We start from the raw sequence: 21,373 nt of genomic DNA, 5'->3' as shown, positions 1-21,373 counted from the left end.
TATCTGCTACTCTGTCTACTTTCACTGTGAAACCGCTCACTGACCTGGGGCTGATGTGCCTGGGGTGAGGACTACTGTGGGGTACAGTGCCTTGCTCCTCCATTCCAAAAGTCTGCATGCATGGTTTGTTCCTTGGGGCAGAAGGCTTTGTTGGATGTGGTGAGGGGCTCACCTACCGAGCAGCCCCTACAGCAGCACCTCAAAGCCCCATCCTAATTCCTGTGTCCAGCATCCAGGAGCTGTAGCAGTGTGGAGACGTTTCTGCAGCACCTTATTCGGCGTGTGTTTAGTTACAGTCCCCTCCTTTCACCATGCCCTCGCTCTCCCTCTCCCCGCGATCCTTTCTAATTCCTGGCCCAACAAGGGGCACTTCCTTGTTTTCTAGTGTTCATAAAGATTCAGTTGCTCATTTTCTGTAACTTCCGAGTATTGGGGGCAAATGGGAAAGACTGGAGCAAGCACTCTCCATTCAATCATTTAAATGTTTGTTTGTGGAGTTTCTCTCTTTAGCAGGAATATTCTGGTGACAGCAATAAAACAGAGTGTTTAAAAAATTATTTGAATAGTAAAATACATGCATTGTTTGAGTTCGGGATGCAAGGCAGGTAGACAGATTCCATCTTACGGCAGTGTGTCGTTCTAAAAAGCCCTCTCCCACCTAAAGACAGCCTCAGCCAGGTGAGACATGGGGAGCTGCTAATTAAGTGATGTGTTTGTAAGGTGCTGGAGTTCTGAAAAACTCACATAAATTAGCAGTGTATCTATTAAAGTTTCTCCCCTGCTAAAGTAACAGCTGTGACTCCTTCGGGGGGGGGGGGATCTACTTTTAAAAAACCCCTATCAGGGCCAGCGTTGTGGCATAGTGGGTGAAGCTGCTGTGACGTCCTGAGTTCCATATGGGTGCTGGTTTGCATACCAGGTGCTCCACTTCTGATCCAGCTCCCTGCTGGTGCTCCTGGTAAGGCAGCAGAGAATGGCCCAAGCGTGTGGGCCCCTGCATCCTTGTGGGAGACTTGGATGAAGATCCTTGCCCCTTGCTTTGGCATGGCCCAGCCCTAGCCATTGCGGACATTTGGGGAGTAAACCAACAGGTGGAAGATCTCTCTCTCTCTCTCTCTCTCAACTCAAATAAATCAAACTTTTTTTAAAAAAAAACTCTATTAACGTTGGATTTGGGACAGTTAGTCATTTGAAAAGCAAACAGCTCCTGCATCCTTGTAATTTGAGATCAAATACTTTAGTTCAAATGATAGGAAAACATGGATAACTGGGAAAGTACTTTCCAAAAAAAAGCCATAATGACTTCATGGCCTTCTTTTCTTTCTTGTCATTCCTACTAAGTATTTTGAAAATGGTATTAGAAAAGATCATTTATTCTTTTTTCTGGCATTTTTTGGAGAAAACAAAGTTAAAAGGGAAGAAAGTGTTATGTGCATTTTAATAATTTTAAATAGTTTTAAAAAAGTGACCTCAATTGCTGCAGAATTCAATCAATTCATTGGCCATTCTTGTGTCGATCAAGACTTAGCACTTCTGTGTTTTGTTTCTGTTTCAGCAAGTGAGCTTATAATGATCAATTGTGTGGGCAGTGGTGGTAGAGGAGAATGAGACAGACATTCAATAAACTAGGCAGAGAAAACAGACCACATCACCAAGTTCATCACCAAGTTCCAAGTCTGTTTCTGTTGTTCTTGTTGTTTGTCAGCTCTTATGCTAGGTAAAAATGCTTCTCATTAATTTGATTTTATGACAGGATTTTCTTCTTGAATCCATGATTAATAGTTATTATACTGGCATTATTTCCTAGACCAACAAAGCAACATTTGTGATGACAGGAAGGGGAGAAGTCACTCCTCCCCCCACAAGAAACCATTATGAATTAAACCAGCATTTTGATCATCACCCCAAATGCAGAAAATTCAAGGTCCCCTCATTACTCCTGTACACCTTTATAACACAATGCTGACTTCATACCTGGGCCATCGCATGAAAGCATGTATGAGATAATTGTGGTGACGTGGCCTGAAATCCTAGGACCCAAAACTGCAAATAAACCTAAGATGAGGTCAGTAGAATAATTCAACTGTGTTTAGAATTTAAATGACTTAGTTGTGTTGCAGTTTGAGGGACACAGGTGCTTTAGTCAAGTGCTCATGGAGCAGAAATCTACTGACAGTGACAGGGCTGGCAAGTCCTCACTTCTTAACTCAGACCAAACCCCTGATCCATCTTGAATCCCCAGAAATGTCCAAAGAACAGAACTGAGACCATCTGAGTCATTCAGGGCGTAACATTTCTTCTGAAGTTCCACTGAGTCTTTTATGACTTTTGCTTTGTCTGTTCAGGCATTAATACTTTTGTGTCTTTTGAGGGTGAGGGTGTGTGTGTGTGTGTGTGTGTGTGCATGTGTGCAAGATGGTAGGATTGATTTGGTTGCAGCCAATTCTCTTTCATTATTAGTACTCTGTGAAAATGGAAAATATACCTTTTCTAATGTTAATTCATGAAGGATTTTTCCATGTTTTGTACCTGGTCTACAAGAATAAGTGCTACTAATGCATCAAATTTTACTGAAGGGGAGGAAGAGGAAGAGATATGGAAGGGGGTAGTGGGGGAGAGAGAAAGAGAGAGATAAGAGAGGGCAGATGGTCAGCAGGGAAAACTGGAGAGGTGGAGGAGTGGGGATAATGAGTGTTTTGGGTTTCAGCAGTTAGGGCCCCGCAGAGGCAGTTGAGCTCTACGACCTAGGAAGGGAGCTGCGCGCAGCCCTTGTACCAGGGGTCGGAAAGGAAGAACTGCTGAGCTGTGATGGATCCTCATCCCTGGGAGAGAGATGGGTACACAGCAAGCTGCCTGGGCACCATCACGGCTCCAGATCTGTGAGGGGAGTGGAAAAAGCCCTTGTGCATCCTGACGGTTACACAGGAGAGCTGGCTCACTCCTGGGAACGTCCAAGGCATTGAGAAAGAAGAGCGGTCATTGCTGGTTCTCAAAGAGACCCCGGAGTCACTGGACACAGAACTTCAGGGAGACAAGAACCTCCAAGGAGCAGGGCTGTGAGCTGGGCCTGGAAGGATCCATGAGGGCTGGAGTCACTCAGGATGTCAGCCTCCTTGAGAGGCTCCCTGTGGCCTGTGACAAAGGGCAGGGCCTGCGGCAGGAGGTGGAGCACAGCTGGGTCAGCCGCGGTAGAAACGCCGTGTTCTGCTGGGCAAGACTGCAATGTGGCAGCAGCCGTAGCTCAGCTGTGGGTCCTGCTTCCCTCTTACTGGATCTGAATGAAGGTCTTGGGCAACACACAGGTAACGGGGAGCCCAAGAGGGCAACACTGTCCTTCCGCCCAGAGAGGCTTGCAGAAGTTCAATCGGTCTTGATGTAACGTGAGGATCCGAATGACATAGCTGCACCTCAAATGTTGTGTTCTGGGGAAGCTTCTCACTTCGGTTGGTTAAACTATTGCTCTTTCATAACCATTATGAAAATGTACGTACTTCATGTTAATTTCAGTCATTCTCATTATAGTATTAGAAGCATACACTAACTATAAGTGTCTGGTTCTATTGCATGTGTTTACTGTAAAAAGAAAAGCCAGGTGAGAACCTGGAAGCTTCTGGAATTTCTTTTCAGCCCAGGTTATCTTCTGTATTTTGATTCTCTGAACCTATTCCTTTTCTCCAACTTTAATCTGCTGCTCAATTGTAGGCCATATATTAAGGACCTGAGACCCAGACAAAGGCACAGAGCATGGAGAAGCAAGAAAACACCACTACAGGCCACCGTCACAGCCTCCAACCTCGGTCCCAAATCCCTCCTTTATAAATCTGTCAAAGATAAATTTTATCCCCAATATGATTTTTATAGATCAAAGCCACATTCCAGTGAAAATCAGGGAGCAATGACTATAAATCTCAGACCCTGGGAAGACAACTGAAAATCTCAATATAATAGCAGTACAAAGATTTGGTACTTTATAAACATTGCAGGAAGAAAACAAAGACTAAAGAAAAAAGCTAAAGAAACTACGATGAGATGTAAGTGATCTGAGCGAAGTGAAAAGGTATTTTTAGTGGCAAATTTTTAATATGCATAAAAACAGGGTAAATGCATCGCTTTAGGCTCCTCTTTGTTAGGAATCATCAGTGTTGATTTACGCAGGTTTTTGCTCCTTAACAATATGCATTTAAAATATGCCCAGTGGAATAAATGGAAGTGCTGGACACAGCATGGGAGATAACAATTACTTACCCTGTAGGCTGGCTCTCAAATTCTTCTGACCATTGCTCCTGAATGTCCTCTGTAGAAAGATCTACATCCCGGGTGGTGGCAAAATTGAACTCACTGCCTTCATTTCCATGGAAATAAATGGAGTTCCCATCTGACTGACAGCTATGCTGTAGATAAAAAGAGAGCATGGGGTGGCTGTTGAATTGGTTTTGTAGCTGAATCTGTCTTACTCATGTATAATTAGAGTTTTCAGAAAAGTCATTATATTATTCTCTCTACGATGGACTTTGAAATCAAAAGAGCTTGGTACCTCCTTTTTTGCCTTGTTTAATTCAATTACAATTTCTTTCTAACTTATTAAGTTATCACAAAGAAAGAGTCAAGAGGGCATTGAGCTTTGCCATCTCAGCCATTAGTATGAAGCAAGAGTATTTTAATTGGAATAATTTCCCATCATTGCCACAGTCCTTGTTGTGGGAATTAAGCTTGATAGTGATTTGTCATATATTTTAAATTCTGTGGTTATGGGCTAAATCACACTGACCTTTTCAATATTCTACACAGTTCTGCCTTGCCATTCAAGTCGTTCACAATTTCTCTGCAAATGGGATATGAGTAGAATAGCCAGCTAATCAAAACATGGAGTACAGAAAAGGTCAACATAATCCTGGATCTGATCGTATATTCTTAGCCAGCTTTTGAGTAAAAGCTGCTGACCAGACGTAAGACGTGCATGATGTGTCTGGTGAAGAGCTGGGGCATCACAAACTTTGTTATTCTTCAACAAACACTTGCAAAGAATAAAGAATCCAGAATTTCTTCTGAGATGATTTTTCACTGAAATTTTTCCAGCTTGAAGTGAATAGTCAAAGGTAAGATCAAACTTTAGAGTTGAGTACACTTGGTATTTACTTCTACAAATTATGTTTGCATTAAAAAATTCTTGGATAATGTCATGTTTAGAGAAATACTAAAAGAAGCCAGATATGCTTTTGGGTTTTCTATGCTCTTAAAAGGAGACAGAAATGAAGAAAATAAACTGGACAAAAAACGGCATTTGGCCCAGTGACTGTGAGTTGTGTAGGCCAGGGATCATGTCTGTTTTGTTCCTTGTTGCATTTCTTGTCTTAGCATGGCATCTGGCACACAGTAGAAGTTCAGAAATATTTACAGACTTGTTTGATAAATGAATGAATAAGTGATGTGGCTATGCTTTTTCAAGTAGTCACTTATTCTTTGATGGAGAACTCACTATACAAAAGGCATTAAGTAAGGTGTTGGTGGAGGATATATTGATATATGCAATAATCCATAACCTTTGCTTTCAAAAATTCTAGTTGGGATATTTCAGAGAGCCTGATACCAAAAACACATGTTAAGTGCCAATGTGTGAAATAAGGTGGGAATCCCTGTGTCCAGTACTGGTCTGGATGGGCAAGCTTCAAGATGAGCATTTGAATAGAAAGGATGGGTAGAAACGAAAGTTAGATGCAAAACAGGAATTAATTGCATAATTGATTCGTAGGCATTAATTGATAAGTAGGCATGCAATGAGTACTAGACTGGAGCCTACTACAAATGTCCTTCTGTGAAGTCTCTGGAATTTCCACACCATTCTGTTGACAGTGGTTTTCTATCACAGGACAGGGATGTGTACAGAGAAATGTATGACGATTAAATTGGCTCCAGCTAGTTGAATTAACTGGGGAGGAATAAGACTGCCTGTTTGGAAGAGTCAATAAGGCTTCCGGAAGTTCAAGAAATAAGAGCGTACGATCCTGAGGGCATCACTTCAGAGCACTGAGACCCGCGGCGTGTGCCGTGGGCCCTGCCATGCCTGAGTTAACACTGAGGAGGTGGCAAGCAGCAGCTGCCTGTGAACCTTTGTCCCACGAAGACAGGTTATTCGTGGGTGCCGAACTGAGCTCATTACATGCGATCCTTAACCCAGGGACACTGAGCACAAGCTAGGGTTCAGTTCACTTCACAGTAAACGGAAAATGCCAAGAGGTGAGAAGTCCAAGGATCCTCTGCCGCTGTGCATGCTGCCACGACAATCAAGGCTAAGCAGACTCACAAAGGCCACTTTCCTAGTCATAAGCCCATTGAGCTCTAAACACAGGTCTTCCCATTATGGAATCCTGATCAACTGTGGCCTGCCTTTATCCAGAACCAATACAGGGACTCCCACACCACTGCAAAGGACAATGTCCAAGGAAATGGCATACATCAACTATCTGTTCACAAGAAAGAGAATAATTTATATGACAATTTAAGTGATAACATCTGTAAAATGAAATGGAAGATACGCCAATATCAAACTTTGGTCATTTGGGTTACATATCAACTTAATTACTTCAATGTTGGTTGTGCTTCCCTCAGAAATTGTCCATTAATAATAAAACTCTGTGTTATCATATCTTTTCTGACTTTTCTAAGATTTATATTATTATTTATTTGTTGCACATTTTAGATTTAACTGAGGTAGAAAACTTACGTACAAAATCACATCACTATAAAACTGGGTAGTATAGGGTTAAACTAGTTAAATGAGTTGATATAACCGAAAATAAAAGTTTACTTAAAAGGACCTTTTTGTTCATTGTTTTGCTGTTGCCAAATACATCTAGTATTTGAGCAGACCATTTGCAATTGCACAACTAGTGACAACTAGCTGTCAAATGTGTGTTTTATCATGACCACCACAACAATGCTAGTTTATGAAACGCAAATATTATTTGCCATAGTATGTCTGAAGAAAGCAATTCAGAAAAAATTGAGTGTTGACCAATTTTTATAACTTAAAAATTTTAATTGAGTGTTGACCAATTTTTATAACTTAGAAGGATCAAAAACCTAGTAGGATTTGTTGTTGAAAGGTTTCCACAAAGAATGGGATGGTATGAATTTTGATATAGTTCTTTACCAATTGACAGTAAATGAGCAACACTCAATATCCAACCTCAATTCTAACAAACAGGGCAAGGCTTCATAACGGTCAGTGTTAGCCTTTGCCCTGAAAGCATCCTCTTCTTGTCTGTCAAGTTTAAGGACAGCTTCAGAGTTAGGGCTATTCCCTCCTCCCAAAGCAGTACGATGTCTTTTGGGGTGTGGAAAGCTGTGGACTATCTTCTTCATTGTCTCAGGACAGTGACACGTCACCACAGAAAGGCTGTGAGACACCCCAAGCAAGTGGATGTCCCTTAAAGATAAATGAGCCATGGGGCCGGTGCTGTGGCACAGTAGGTTAACGCCCTGGCCTGAAGCGCCAGCATCCCATGTGGGAGCCGGTTCGAGACCCAGCTGCTCCACTTCTGATCCAACAATAGAAAACGGCCCAAGTTCTCGGGCCCCTCCACCCACATGGGAGACCCAGAAGAGGCTCCTGGCTCCTGGTGTCAGATCAGCACAACTCCAGCCATTGCGGCCAATTGGGGAGTGAACCATTGGGTGGAAGACTCTCTCTCTCTCTGCCGCTCCTCGCTTGCTCTGTGTAACTCTGACTTTCAAACAAAATAAATAAATCTTAAAAAAAAAAAAAAAAAGGATAAATGAACCAGCAGTGTAATACTGGGCCTTAGAAGCAGGGGATCCTTGAGCTGTGTGAGAGGAGGGGTCTCCCAAGTCCCCTTCCTCCCTAAGAAGTGGGTTACATACAGCCCTGTGTTCAGGGGTCTTAGGGAGCACAGGGACCCAGGTTGGAGTTCTCTTTCCGAGGAGCCCTAAATCAATCACAGGCAAGTTAGACTTGCAGGTGGATTCTGTTAGGACTGATCACAGGGACCCAAGGTCCTGGAACTGGCCTGCTTCCCGGACGTTCTGCTGACTAAGAGTCACTGCCTGATCACCTTTGGACTGAGTGTCCCTGGGCCTCCGCTTGTGTTCTAACTGCATCCCCATCTCAGAATGGGAAGCCGCGACCTGCGTGGTTAGGTATGGCTGGAATCTTCCCCGAGACTCGAACTCCACTAATTCAGCCTGTCCTAGGATCTAGGACATGAAGGTTAGGAAAGAACAAAACACTGGAAACCCAAACCAACCAAGATGATAAGGAGTGAGAAGTCAGTTCCTGTCCATCTTCAAGCAGTCTCGGGCTTGGAATAAGAAAACATGCCCAAGTCTGTCTATTTAGACACAACATAGTTTTGCACAGGTCATTAACCCTTCCAGGCCTCAATGTCTTAGGCTGTAGAATGGAGTCGATAGCATTTGTTCCTTAGAGATGCTCTTAAAAGCACAAATAATATGAGGAGGTGGTTTTTGTTGGGAACTTCTAGCTGTTATAAAATAGTCAGTATTTCTGAATACATACTTAAAAAAAAACATTGTTACTGTTTATTCCTTATGCTTGGTGGTAGATGACAGAGAACCAGGAGAGCACTGAAATCTATTTGTAAGTGTTTCTTATCAGGACAGTCATTAAAATTCTTCAGCTTAGCGGAAAACAAACATTTACAAGAACATGTCCCATGATACAATATGGTGAACATGCTGCAAATCGTCATTACCATGGCAGATGGAACCGTCGGTGAGAACTTTCAAAGCCCTCCAACTTCTGGCAAGTTACCAAAACTCCTCTAACAGAGGAAAAGCTAATAATGCAAGATACCTGAAGCCACTCTCCGGCACACAAACTTGCATTGCATAACATCAGTCTACTCTGTTAAAAATCCAAACGAGACGTGCATGAAAATTCTGAAATGAAGCTCAGGAAGCAGCTTTCAGTTTTAATACCCAGCTAATTTTGTTTAGCTTCAATTCAAACACGTGTCACAACTTCAATGAGTAAATGTCTCAGGTTATGAGATACATAAGCTCTTGATAAAGATAAAAACAAAATCTTTTGGAATTTAGAACTATTTTATTTTGAGCATCTTGAAAATATCAGGTTTTCTTGAGCACTTAAGTGCAAATCACATTTGACTTCCTGAGTCATAACTTTGGTTAACTTATGGTGAGTTTATATATTATAATATAATAAATATATTATTTATTTTGGGTTAGACCAAAGTATGAATTCTGCAGATGGCTCTATTTCCAGTCCTACCAATATACATTGATTATTAAATTAATTATAATTATTTTTACTTGTTTAATTATTCTAGCATTGACCAATGAAATATACTTTATACTAAGTACTAGCAGATTTCCCATTTTTAAAAAAATCTCTTAACTATGGTCTTTTGTGTTTCTCTTTGTCAACCAAAAATATTTTCCTACTTTGCTGCTAAATGGATTTCCTTTACTTGACAAGCAGAACACAGTGTAACTAAGTGACAAGAATTTGCCATTCAGAAAAGCATCAACAGGAAACATCAGTGCAAATTCCTCAATATAACAAGTTCTTGGCTACAGTTCAGGGGAGCATTTTTCTGAGGTGGCTCCCTACCCTCTGCTGAAAACATTAATGGTGTCACCTCTGGACTTGTAACAGTACTCACAACTGCTTCCTCCACTGTTTAATGAGGTTTTCATCAAAGATGGACCCTGAAGCAACTCTTAATACTATCTCCCTGGAGTCTAATGGCCCAGGTGATTTTTTCGGGCATCTAGAGCCTTCCGAGTGAGTTTTTGAGGCTATCTTTTTTGTTGGAGTGAGTCTAGGGGGGCATTTGGGCACTGCCAACTTGGAGGGAGCTGGTGGCAGATGGAACGAAACCTGCCTGGCCTGCCTGCACCTCCACATGAGCAGAGAGACACCCATTTCCTCCATTAAGGAGCTGTCACTCAGCCCACCCAGCTGGAAGACCATTTTTGATAGCCAAGCTGGCTGGTGGCAGACAATTCAGATACAAAGTGCACTTTAAAAGGAAGCTAAAACATCATTTGTAGGAAAATTGAAAGTGCATGGCTTCCACAACAGCCAATTTTTTAATGACTGTAATATTTTAAGTGATTATTTTTTTGCCACTTCAGATGGCTCCTTAGAGAGGAGATGGTTTTTTTTTTTTAATTAAAATCTAGGCAATGCAAACAGATGAGAGATGAAGAGCATAGGAAAGAGAAATAAGATGAATAAAATTAATTAAAATGGCATTGTTGGCAGAGTCGTAAATCAGCCACTATGTGGCTGGAATAAAATATACTGGTATAGGAGTTTCTGGACTAATGTGAGATGCATGTTTGAGTGTCTGGAAATCGACTGATTTACAGATCACCTACAATGGTGTTTCTTGCGCCTTTTATCATGCCGAAGACATTACCCTATAGAAATACATATTTTCCACACCCATCCTGGTCCAACTGCCTCTGAAAATACAGGCTTCCATGCTTTTACTAGGAAACAGAACATGAAAATGGAAATTTAAAAAAAAGAAGAAAAAGGGAAGAGAATGATTTCTCTCCTGACCCAAAATGCAATTCTGTCATTTTGCACACATTAAACGTCTAGATAATTTAATGCCAGTTAAAAAACTGAAAACTTGGCTATAAACACAGTCCAGGTGCATGAAGGCTGGAGTGCATTTTCTCTGGTCAACACAATAGATTCAACCCCGGTGAGTGAATGTTAGGGAGCTTACAGAGTGTTTTCCTCATTATTTTTTGGATTCATTAAGCATTCACATTTGAACCATTTTGTACCAAGAATGATAAAGATTCACTTTATGGTATATTTTGTGACAAGTGTATAATTACTTGGCAATAGTTACAACAACTCTAAAATGGCAATGGTGACAGATTTGAATTGGAGTAATGAGAGGAAGAATAACAATGTAAAATTTCATAGGGCAGCTGTTAACCTTGTCTTTGGGGATGAACTTGACTTTCACATTGTCTAAGAATTTCAGACTTGCCTCCTCAAATTAAAGCCAAAGATGGCAGGCGTAAACAGGGAGGCTGCAGGGTAACAGGGAATGAAAGGGCCAGACTGAAGTTAAATAGACTTGGCTTTGAGACACAAAGCTGCTTGAATTTAGGGAAGGTGTTTGGTGCTTCTGAACCTCTGTGTTTTCATCTGTGAAATGGGGATAATTGTAAAGATGAGATGTGACACTGCAGGCAAATGCCTATGCAAAAGGTTGGTGAACCTTAGGGAAAATCATAAAGTTCAATTCCTTCCCTTTTTGGGGCTCCCTATCTTCACTTGTTCAATTAACAACCCTTACTTTAATGATGCAGGTTAATCGTACTACGTGCTGTGCTATGGACAAAGATGACAGTAAGTGTACCCATGTTCTAAATTTTACTTACTGAACACTGTGTTAGCTCAGTGATGACACGTCAAAAACAAAACAGAAAGACAAAAGGTGCAGGAGGCAAGGAGGCCCTGGGGGATTTGTTTGAATCGTTATTTTCTGTCGAATTTATCAAAATTAGTTGCTCCTGCGTTATTACCACTTGGTGTGTTCTGGTTCTTTTCCTTGTTTCACTAATGCTATTCCACATTAATTACTGTACAAATAAGCCTCATTGGAGCTAAACTGTGAAAAGCACACTAGTTAGGTACAGCCCTTCATCCCTAAAGTATTCTTATTAGCTTAACAAATTATATTCTGGCTCGTGTTACAATATCATGGACCCACCTCTTGGGGGAAACATGACAATAAGAGCAACATGATCCAAAGTGAAGAACATCCCATGTGAAGGGAATTTGGGTAGACAGCATGCAATTAACTAAGCTGGAATCTGGCCAGAACATCGCAGTTAACGTTCTGATCGTTAATGGAACAAGACATGGGAACATGGGCCAGCCACAAGTCGTACTGAGCCCAGGTTTTTATCCACACGAGAAAGCCAGTGCTCGAATCCCCCAAGGTACACACTAGATGGTTTCTAGAACAGTGATGTGCAAATCACATTTCTGGAAAGAAAATCTGATTTCTTCCCATTTGTCCTTCATACTCCAGGAAAATAAAATGATCAGACAGATTGCTGGAACATTTCAGGGGTACTCAATGGAATATCACACAGAACACAAACTGGGCATTCGCTCGGCATCTCTGCCCGGGTATCATATTTGCAGAGTAGGTGTAGCAATGAATTTTACTTAGAGTGTGAGTTTCCTCCCCCCTCCTTTTTTTTCATTAGCTTCAATTTGTGTCAAGGCTTTAAATTTTTGACACAAATTAATTTACCATTTTTTCATAATTTGGACATAATTGCCTGTCTGCTCCATGAATGACTCAGCAACTTGTGACAATAAGATTGGACAGGGGATAAGCAATGTCAAGACTGAAAGCTTCAGTTCTTATGCAGGACTGGAGACCCGCCTGGTGTCCACTAGATAGTGAATTTGGAAAATTCACGATGTACAAGAGCAAAAAGAAAATTAATAGACACTCATGCTTTGACTAAATGATTGCTCTTATTGCATTGCTGATTTACCTAATGGCTGTTGCCTTCCCTAGGGCTTCCGGGCATTTGTTAAAAAACTGTCATTATTATTGGATATTTTCCAAAAGTAAACATGGTGAGAGGGACACAATCAAACTTCAAGTAGCAGTGGAAAGAAGATTAAGATAGAACTCTTCTAAATTCTGCAACTTGGATGCTACAAATCCTTAGTATAAATTTGCAATATTTAGTAACTTACTTTTTAAAGGGAATTTCTTTTAAATCCATGTGTTTAGATCTAAAGGACAAACCTCCAAAAAAAGAATCTGGACATTTCGCACCGATTTACTTCTCAGGAAACCTAACATACGTGTGTAGAAGAAGCAACTGGGAATTCTTTGCTATCCACACCACAGACTAGAGCAATAAATAGACAACAGATTAGCAGGTGCAGGCACAGCAATCAGAGTGGAAGATTTCTTAAAAATAAAAAAAAATGAGGAACAGCTTCTATCTCACAGTGATCTGCATTTAATCTGCAGGTCAATTCCAGAGTTGACAGAAGCCAGTGATTTATGTCTTTGCAGGCTGGGGGCACCCAAGCCAGCTGAGCAGAGATAAACATTTACTAGCAGTGAGTGAGAAACACACTCTCTCTCTCTCTCTCTCTCTCCTTCACATACACAGATATCAAGGAGTTACAGATGATTCATGCTTTCAAGATAAAAATGTTGGTCACTGCCAAAGATGAAAGCAAACAAAACAAAACAAAAACAAAGCAGTTGGCTGACCAGCATTTACCTCCATGGCATATTGGCCCATTTAGAAATTCTGTTTCGAGGGTAATACTCCAGGACGAGGAGAACAGAAAACAAAGCCAAAACCATCCTGCTCCCAGCTCTTCCCTGGGTTCTCCTTGCCAAGCTTCATGGACCTCTGCAGCTCTTCTCCTGGGTACTGAGCCGTGGAATACGGGCAGCTCCAGGCTTCATGTTTTTGTTTGAACTTGAATTCAGGATGTCCTCACATTGCAAAGATGTGTATGTTTGAAGAGCTGGGAAGTGATGACTTCGATGAATTTGTCCAGGTATTTCAGAAGTGACGAAGGAAGACTGAACACTGAGCAACCAAAGTCTTTACAGCCATTTGGTGCTAACTTACTACAGGCATCAAACTCGAGGAGGAGACCCTCCTCAGAGTGTCAGCCCCTACAAAGCCTTCATGAAATAGTGTCAATACCACTATTATTATCTTACTATTATTTATCATAACTTTATTTATAATTATTGCTAATATTATTAACTATATATCCAGGATCCACACGGTTTCTGTGATACTGCAAGTATCATTTGTAGACATTAGAATCCTACCCAATAATGTTGAGTCTTGATCTTAAATGGAGGGAGGCCGGCACCGCGGCTCACTAGGCTAATCCTCCGCCTTGCAGCGCCAGCACACCAGGTTCTAGTCCCAGTTGGGGCGCCGGATTCTTTCCCGGTTGCCCCTCTTCCAGGCCAGCTCTCTGCTGTGGCCAGGGAGTGCAGTGGAGGATGGCCCAAGTGCTTGGGCCCTGCACCCCATGGGAGACCAGGAGAAGTACCTGGCTCCTGCCATCGGATCAGCACGGTGCGCCGGCCGTGGCGGCCATTGGAGGGTGAACCAACGGCAAAGGAAGACCTTTCTCTCTGTCTCTGTCTCTCACTGTCCACTCTGCCTGTCAAAAAATAAAAAATAAATAAATAAATGGAGGGAGGCAAAAAAAAAAAAAAGTGGATATTCTTTCATCCTTGATGGCAAAATCAAGATCACTCTCCCAGAATTGGTGCACCAGAAATTGCCTTGAGATCAGTTCTTCTTCCATATCAGGTAGGAAGAATGTGTCTCTCACTCTTAAAAATGGGACACAGTTCACAGTCGCCTGGTGGAGGCACTGCTAGGGGTGGAAGCCATGGTGGCAAAAAATGTTCTAGCAACAACAGATGACGAACCAACACAGTATACTCCACATCTTTAGAATAGGAAGAACTAGGGCTGGTGCTATGGCGCAGCGGGTTAACTCCCTGGCCTGAAGCACCGGCATCCCATATGGGCGCCGGTTCGAGTTCTGGCTGCTCCACTTCCAATCAAGCTCTCTGCTATGGCCTGGGAAAGCAGTAGAAGATGGCCCAAGTCCCTGCACCTGTGTGAGAGACCTGGAAGAGGCTCCGGATTCCTGGGTTTGGATTAGTGCAGCTTTGGCCATTGCGGCCAACTGAGGAGTGAATCATTGGATGGAAGACCTCTCTCTCTCTCTCTCTCTCTCTCCCCCTCTCCTTCTCTCTCTCTGCCTTTCCTTCTTTCTCTGTGTAACTCTTTTGAATAAATAAATAAATCTTAAAAAAAGAATAGGAAGAACTGACACAAATTCTAAATTATTCTAGAAGTCATACAAAGATGGAGAAAGGGACCCAATATCCTGATTCATCGTTCTCAACAGTGAAGCCAGGTGATTTAACACCCAGTGGGTATCAGGCTCCTTCCAGTGGGCACATGGTCTGCTTACTCAAGTTTGCAAATGAGAGTGTGCTCTCAGAAGCTTCTGGAGTTGCAGCACTGTATTTCTTTTCTTTCTTTCTTTTTTTTTTTTTTTGGTATTTAAAGCCACTCCTCCTTGGTAGTGAACACAGGGCTACTTAGGGATTTGTGGGAACTAAAAGTTATGATGGTAATTAGGAGCACAATAAAAATGTGGCGTGCCTTTTATTCTACATGAGCAAGTTCTCTGGAAAAACACTGGATGGTGAGTTAGGCAAGCAAGCCAGTGAGCTTGTGAGAAAAATGGTGGAAAAACACAGATGGCTACATTCTTCCAGAACTGTCTACACTGAAAGCGGATCCGGTTATCCGTCTATTCCTTATGAACTACTACAGAGTCAACAGACAACAAACACCTTCTACTGACCCAGCACAATTTTAAACTAGTGACCTATAACTGCAATTCTCCAGATCATAAAAACTCCTTAAGCTAATCACTCTGTACATCATTCTGCTCGACTTGAGATAAACAAGGAGAGGCTCAGATGAAATGAATTAAATATTCCCAAAGAAACAGAAAGAAATACCTAAAGAAGATCAGAGAAATGTGCGTTAGGGGCGACAATGATTCCTCCTGTTTTTGATCTGCCACTCTCAATCTTTATTTCCAAGGTCAGTAGCTAGACGGCTTACATACTCAGCATTCTGTATTCCCGTGTTTTATTAACAGTAACATTTAAAAATAATTATTTATAGTTAATAATGAAAACTGCTATCAATATTCCTATCACACGAGTGACACTGAAACTTTATTCTAGGAGAAATTATTTTGTATTTCCATTGCCAATGGTTACGCTATGGGCAATACTTACATCCAACCTAATCAATTAATGCATTTGATTTTGATATTGCCCAAATGACATATAAAGCTGACACATTCTGTGCACTCTGTATTTTTACCATCCTATTATTTTCCCCCTTCTCATAACTGAAGGTGACAGTTCAACAATCTGCCTTTTATTCATTCTCCTCTATTTACTTTAACACTTGGGCAGAACTTGCTGAATTCTAACATATTAAAAAACCAGTCATCTGGAGGAAGTAATATGCAGCACACATGGGACAAGGCTGAAGTAAAATCAAGAAAATCGAAAAACAAGAATCCTTTCAACTATTAGTCAGAGAGTAATGGGCAGAAAATGGGCAGGTCACTTGATAGACAGATATTGGAAAGAAACACAGGACAATCAGGAGGCACATCAGCAGATGAGACAGCTGAGAACAGCAGTGCTGGAGTCAGATTACTGGGTTTGAATTCTGATTCCACCATGATGAGATGTGTATTTTGGACGAGTTATTCAAGATTTTCTGTATCTTAAAAATGGGGCTACAATAGCACCATCCTTATAGGTTTATAAGGATCAGGTTATATGAGATTATAGATGTAAGTACGCCTGAGCGTGTACATCTGCTTACATACACACTCATATACAAATACATATAATGAGTTAATCAAGGAAAGTTTTCCTAGCACAGAGATGATTATCTTTGAGTAGTTCCAGCTACTTTCTCTTCCGAGGACTTAAAAAGCATTGAATAAATGCTCAATGAAAAAGCAGCTCTTAACATTGGTCACAGATCATCTTATCTGTTCTAGGAAAGTTCTCCTTGAATAATCCTATTTTGTAATTAAGTATACCTTTTCATTGGCTGTTAGACTTACTATTTGGTTTGGTTAAGTTAGAGCCATCTTAGGAACTTTTAACAAACAGAAAAGATGACCTATAGGTTGAATAAGCAAACACAATTCCCTAAACGAAAAATCCAAAGTAAAGGAATGTTTAAAACATGTCTTGTGATCAGTAGGAACACTGAGATATGTTTTTTTTCCCTTCCTTTGTGCATTCTAAATGGTTGTATTCATTATGCATCTCAAGAGATCACCAAGGAAAGCAGTAATATTTGACAAAGAAATTGCATACAGTTTAAATAACTTTTTTATTTCTAGAACTCAATTTACTAGGCAAATGTATTTTTTCATTCTCAAATGATTGAGTACCAAAGCAAAAGAGTGGACTTGCAAATGAGTTAAAACAAAAAAAAATGGTTAGCTTTTATTAGTGTATTTATTTATTTAAAAGAAACATCAGAGAAAAATTTCTACCTACAGCTAAGTCAAAGATAGTGATATAAATCATTACTACAATCAGTTTTTCTTTTTAAGTAGATGTAATTCACCTGGCAAGTCCCAGATGTGTGACTGCTAAGCTTATAAGTTGCACAAAGGGCCAGAAATCATATTCAACACAAAGATGTAACTTAATTAAAATTACCGCCGAAGCAAAACCACACTTCATGCATTGCTATCATAGGTGGTGCCAAAGTACATGCATTAAGAAACTGAACAGCTAATTAGATCAGTATAATGGCTTGTAAAATGAGGCAGAAAAAGTACATTTATGCAGTAAAAGGTCCTGAGACCAAATGATAAATGATCATCATGGGAAACACATGGAATCCTTGGCCCTGAAGCTCCTGGGTTCACTCATTTGCTTGCCCACGAACCATGACACCAGAAATTTCTCTTCTGATCAAGTGGTAGTGGGATGTGACAAATGTTTTGTTTTCATGAACACAAGAAAGGAATCCATGGATTCTCTTAAGGATCTATGGCTTTAAGACTCTGCCAGAAAAAAAAAATGTCCATAATGTTCTCTGGATGTTGTCTTGTACTGAGAAAAGCAGATGCCCGTTCCTAACACCTGTCCGTTAGTGTAGTACCATCGACTTGCAATAAATGACTAGGATCGGATTTGTTAAGGAAGACACCATTTGTGTCAGGAGAGCTCCTGTGTTGAAGGTTCACTGAATAATCTGCATTTTTTTGCACTGAAATACATTATTTACGGGAAGTGAGCAATCTGGATCTTCATGTTGTACTTGCTCCTCTTCCTAGGATCTCATGGCCAGCCTGCATAGCATTTGCTTGCATCAGTGAGTCACACTTGACAAAGGTCTCCAAGCTGGGAGTGCTTGGATCTCTCCAGTGATCTCTCCACAGACACACTTGTTTGACTAAGCCATTCATGTACCAACTCACCTTCACAAGAGCTAAGGAAGGCAGGTGAGAGACCACAGTGCCTTATTTTAGCACTACAAAAAGGAAAGACACATTGAAGAATGCAGGGGGGGGGGGACAGCTGTCTGGGGCTGGTGCTGTGGCTTGAGGCACCAGCATCCCATATGGGCACTGGTTTCTGTTCTGGCTGCCCCTCTTCTGATCCAGCTTCCTGATGATGGCCTGGGAAGGCAGCAGAAGATGGCCCAAGTGCTTGGTCCCCTGCACCTGTGTAGAAGACCCATAAGAAGCTCCTGATTCCTGGCTTTGGATGGGCCCAGCCCTGACTGTTGCGGCCATCTGGGAAGTGAACCAGCAGATGGAAGGCCTTTCTCTTTGTCTCTGTCTGTAACTCTACCTCTCAAATAAATAAATAATAAATTCTTTTAAAAATGTTATATTACTATAGTTTAAAAAAAAAACAAACAGCTGTCTGCATCCCCCCTCCCCTGGCTCCAAGCTGTGCAGTATAGACAGACACCTCGCCTCCCACTACAGGTATGAGAGAGAATTAAGTACAGACCTTGGGCTTGAAATTCAGTATCAAGCCTCTCCATGGTAAACATCAGTATTGGACAGGTTTACACTGCCTCTGTTCTCAGGCCAGTACCTGTAGCCTGAGTACCTCAACTGTCTTTATCCAGAGGATCAAGGGACAGTCTCCACTACCTCTTTCCGAATCTTAGGCAATCAGCGAGAAGCAAGACATCAGTCATGGGGAGTGGGGAATAACAATGACCACAGGACTTTGTCTTGAAAGTCAATTCAGGTCTGGGACCTAACCCTGGGAAGACTTAATGGTTCCCACCCCCATGCCCAGGACTACGGGCAGAGCCTTGGGATCTGCCAGGGTCCAAGTGGAGACCCGTGGCCCCAGTCAATCAGATCTATGTCCCACTGAGCAACACCTGGGGCTGGCTGCTGCAGTCCTGGGATGGGGAAACATCTCAGCAGTAGGGAGCCCTCAGTGTGGGCCTTTGTTGTACCGCTGTGCTACACTGGTCTTGGCATGCTCTGGGCTTCCATGTGTGATCTAGCATCATGGTATCAGAGGCCACGGGACTGCCTAACTCAACTCCATCCCCTGCCATAGTCAGTGCAATGTCAAGAGAGTAACTGTCTATTGGGAGGAAGACATGGTAGGGAGATGCCAAGTTATTGCATAGGAGCCTGGGGCTGGTCCCTCCTGGAGACTCAGGACACAGCATATGGGCTTACCTTAGCCTCACGAAGGGGCTTGCAGGGACACACTACCCCAACTGCTCATTCTAAGCAACACATCAATTGCAGATTTTGGACAAAACTAGAATGCGGTACTTTCTAGTGCTGAAACAGCAACAACACACCAGTGGTGGACTCTTGGCAAACCTCCACTTTGGTGCCATCTAGTGCTGAAAACAGCAGAAGTGCTCACAATTCAGAGAAAGCCACTGTCTGTAAGGCCAGGTGTAAACAAAGCCAGATTATAAAGATGGAAAAAATACCTAGTCCTTCACTGAGCAGATAACAGCATATGCCAACAAGCCTCAAGAACTTTCTGAACATTTTCAGGGAATCATGACTCACCTAAAATAAGGTATCAGAAATCAACCAGATAGCAAATGGAGTAAGCAAACTCTTGGATACAGACTTTAGTATAGATAGCTGCTTTAAGGAAACTCAATGAGCTTTAATGAAAAAAAAAAAAAAAAACAACCAGAAAATATCAATACTATAGTAGAGAAACTTAACAGGGAGACTGAAATAATTTCAAGAAATCAAACAGAAATCCTTGAGCTGAAAAGTATACTAAGCAAAATTACAAATACAATGGAAGGCATCAGTAGCAGAACAGAACAAACAGAAGAAAGTATTAGTGAGCTTGAAGACAGGTTATTTGAAAATACACACAGTTGGAGGAGTAAAAAAGAATCAAGAGGAATAAAAAAAGCTATGGAAATTTTGAGACAGCACTAAAAGAACAAATATTAGGGTTCAAGAGAGAGTAGGAAGACAAAAGGGGGAAAAAGTTTATTCAAAGAGGTAATAACAGAAAGCTTCCCAAACCTAGAGAAATACGTAGCTATCTAGGTACGGGAGGGTCAAAGGTCACTGGTCAACTTCAGCTCAGCTAAGTCTACTCCCCCAAAGTTAAGGACAGAGAGAGGATTCTCCGGGCTGCAAGAGGGCAGTAACAAATCACGTAAGGTGTCCTACCTCTCTTGACTGAGACTACTTGGCAGAAAGTTTACAGACTGAGCGAGAGTGGTCCAAGACTTTCACAGTACTGTAGGGAAACAATTGCCAACCAAGAATACTGAGCTGAACAAAGCTGTCCTTTAGAAATGAAGGATAAACAAAGACAGTCCCAAACAAATGTCTCCTAAGAAATGCTGGAGTGTTCTCTACTTACTAGCAAGTAAGAAGGAAGTATCAGAAGGCAGCAAACTCATGGGCCAAACTAGCTACACAGACATAGCCAGACTGTTCCAGTGCTGTAAACATGTTGCATAAATTAGTCCTATCTTTAGAATGAAGGCTAAAAGCCCAAACAATTAAAGTAATAATCACATTAGCATGTTAAGAGACAGGCAAGATCAGAAGATATAAAATGTGGCATCAAAAGTGTAAAACATAGAGAAGAGTGTAAACATAGAAATTTTATTAGTATTTTTATCTTTTTTTTTCACTGTACTAATAATCAATGTTAAGTTGCTATCATTTCAAAATAGTTTTTTATGAGAGATAAGCTTTCTGCAAGCTTCATGGTAATCACGCAACACAAAGCTATAACAGACTTACCAAAAATAATAAGCAAGGAATCAAAACACATTACTAGAGAAAGTCACTTAACCACACAGGAGGATTGCAAGAAAGGGATAAAAAAAGAAAGAAACTACAATGAAATCAAAAAACAAGCAAAATGGCAGAAGTAAGCCTCTACCTGTCAATAATTACCTAAATGGACAAAAAACAAGATCCAACCATATGCTACAAAACCCTATGACAAGAAAGTCACTTCCACTCTCAAGATACATTTAGACTAAAAGTTAAAAGGTGAAATTGGATATTACATGCAAATAGAACCCCAAAGAAAGCAGGATTAGCTATGCTTAAAACATATAAAATAAGCATTAAAGCAAAAGCATTAAAGAGAGGCATGGAGGGTCTTCATATAATGAAAAAAGGTTCAGGGGCCATCAAAGAAGGAGGTACCTTTCTCTGAAGGGAGGAGAGAACTTCCTCTTTGACTATGACCCTGTC

At 41.3% G+C, this 21,373-nt stretch overlaps 1 protein-coding gene across 2 annotated transcripts in view; it reads right to left on the bottom strand.

Moving 5' to 3' along the window:
• Positions 1–21,373, bottom strand: part of RELN (reelin) — a 539,369-nt gene that overhangs the window by 196,548 nt on the left and 321,448 nt on the right. For both annotated transcript variants that reach the window (XM_051849694.3, XM_070071183.2), the window contains exon 11: positions 4,246–4,391. In XM_051849694.3, the coding sequence (XP_051705654.3) occupies positions 4,246–4,391 (146 nt within the window). The remainder of the gene's footprint in view (positions 1–4,245; positions 4,392–21,373) is intronic.

This window comes from Oryctolagus cuniculus, chromosome 3, assembly GCF_051225735.1.
Source record: "Oryctolagus cuniculus isolate XC-2025 breed Fujian yellow rabbit chromosome 3, ASM5122573v1, whole genome shotgun sequence".
NCBI lineage: Eukaryota > Metazoa > Chordata > Mammalia > Lagomorpha > Leporidae > Oryctolagus > Oryctolagus cuniculus.
Note: the sequence above shows the minus strand (reverse complement) of the source record. Positions and strands in the feature narration are given on the sequence as shown.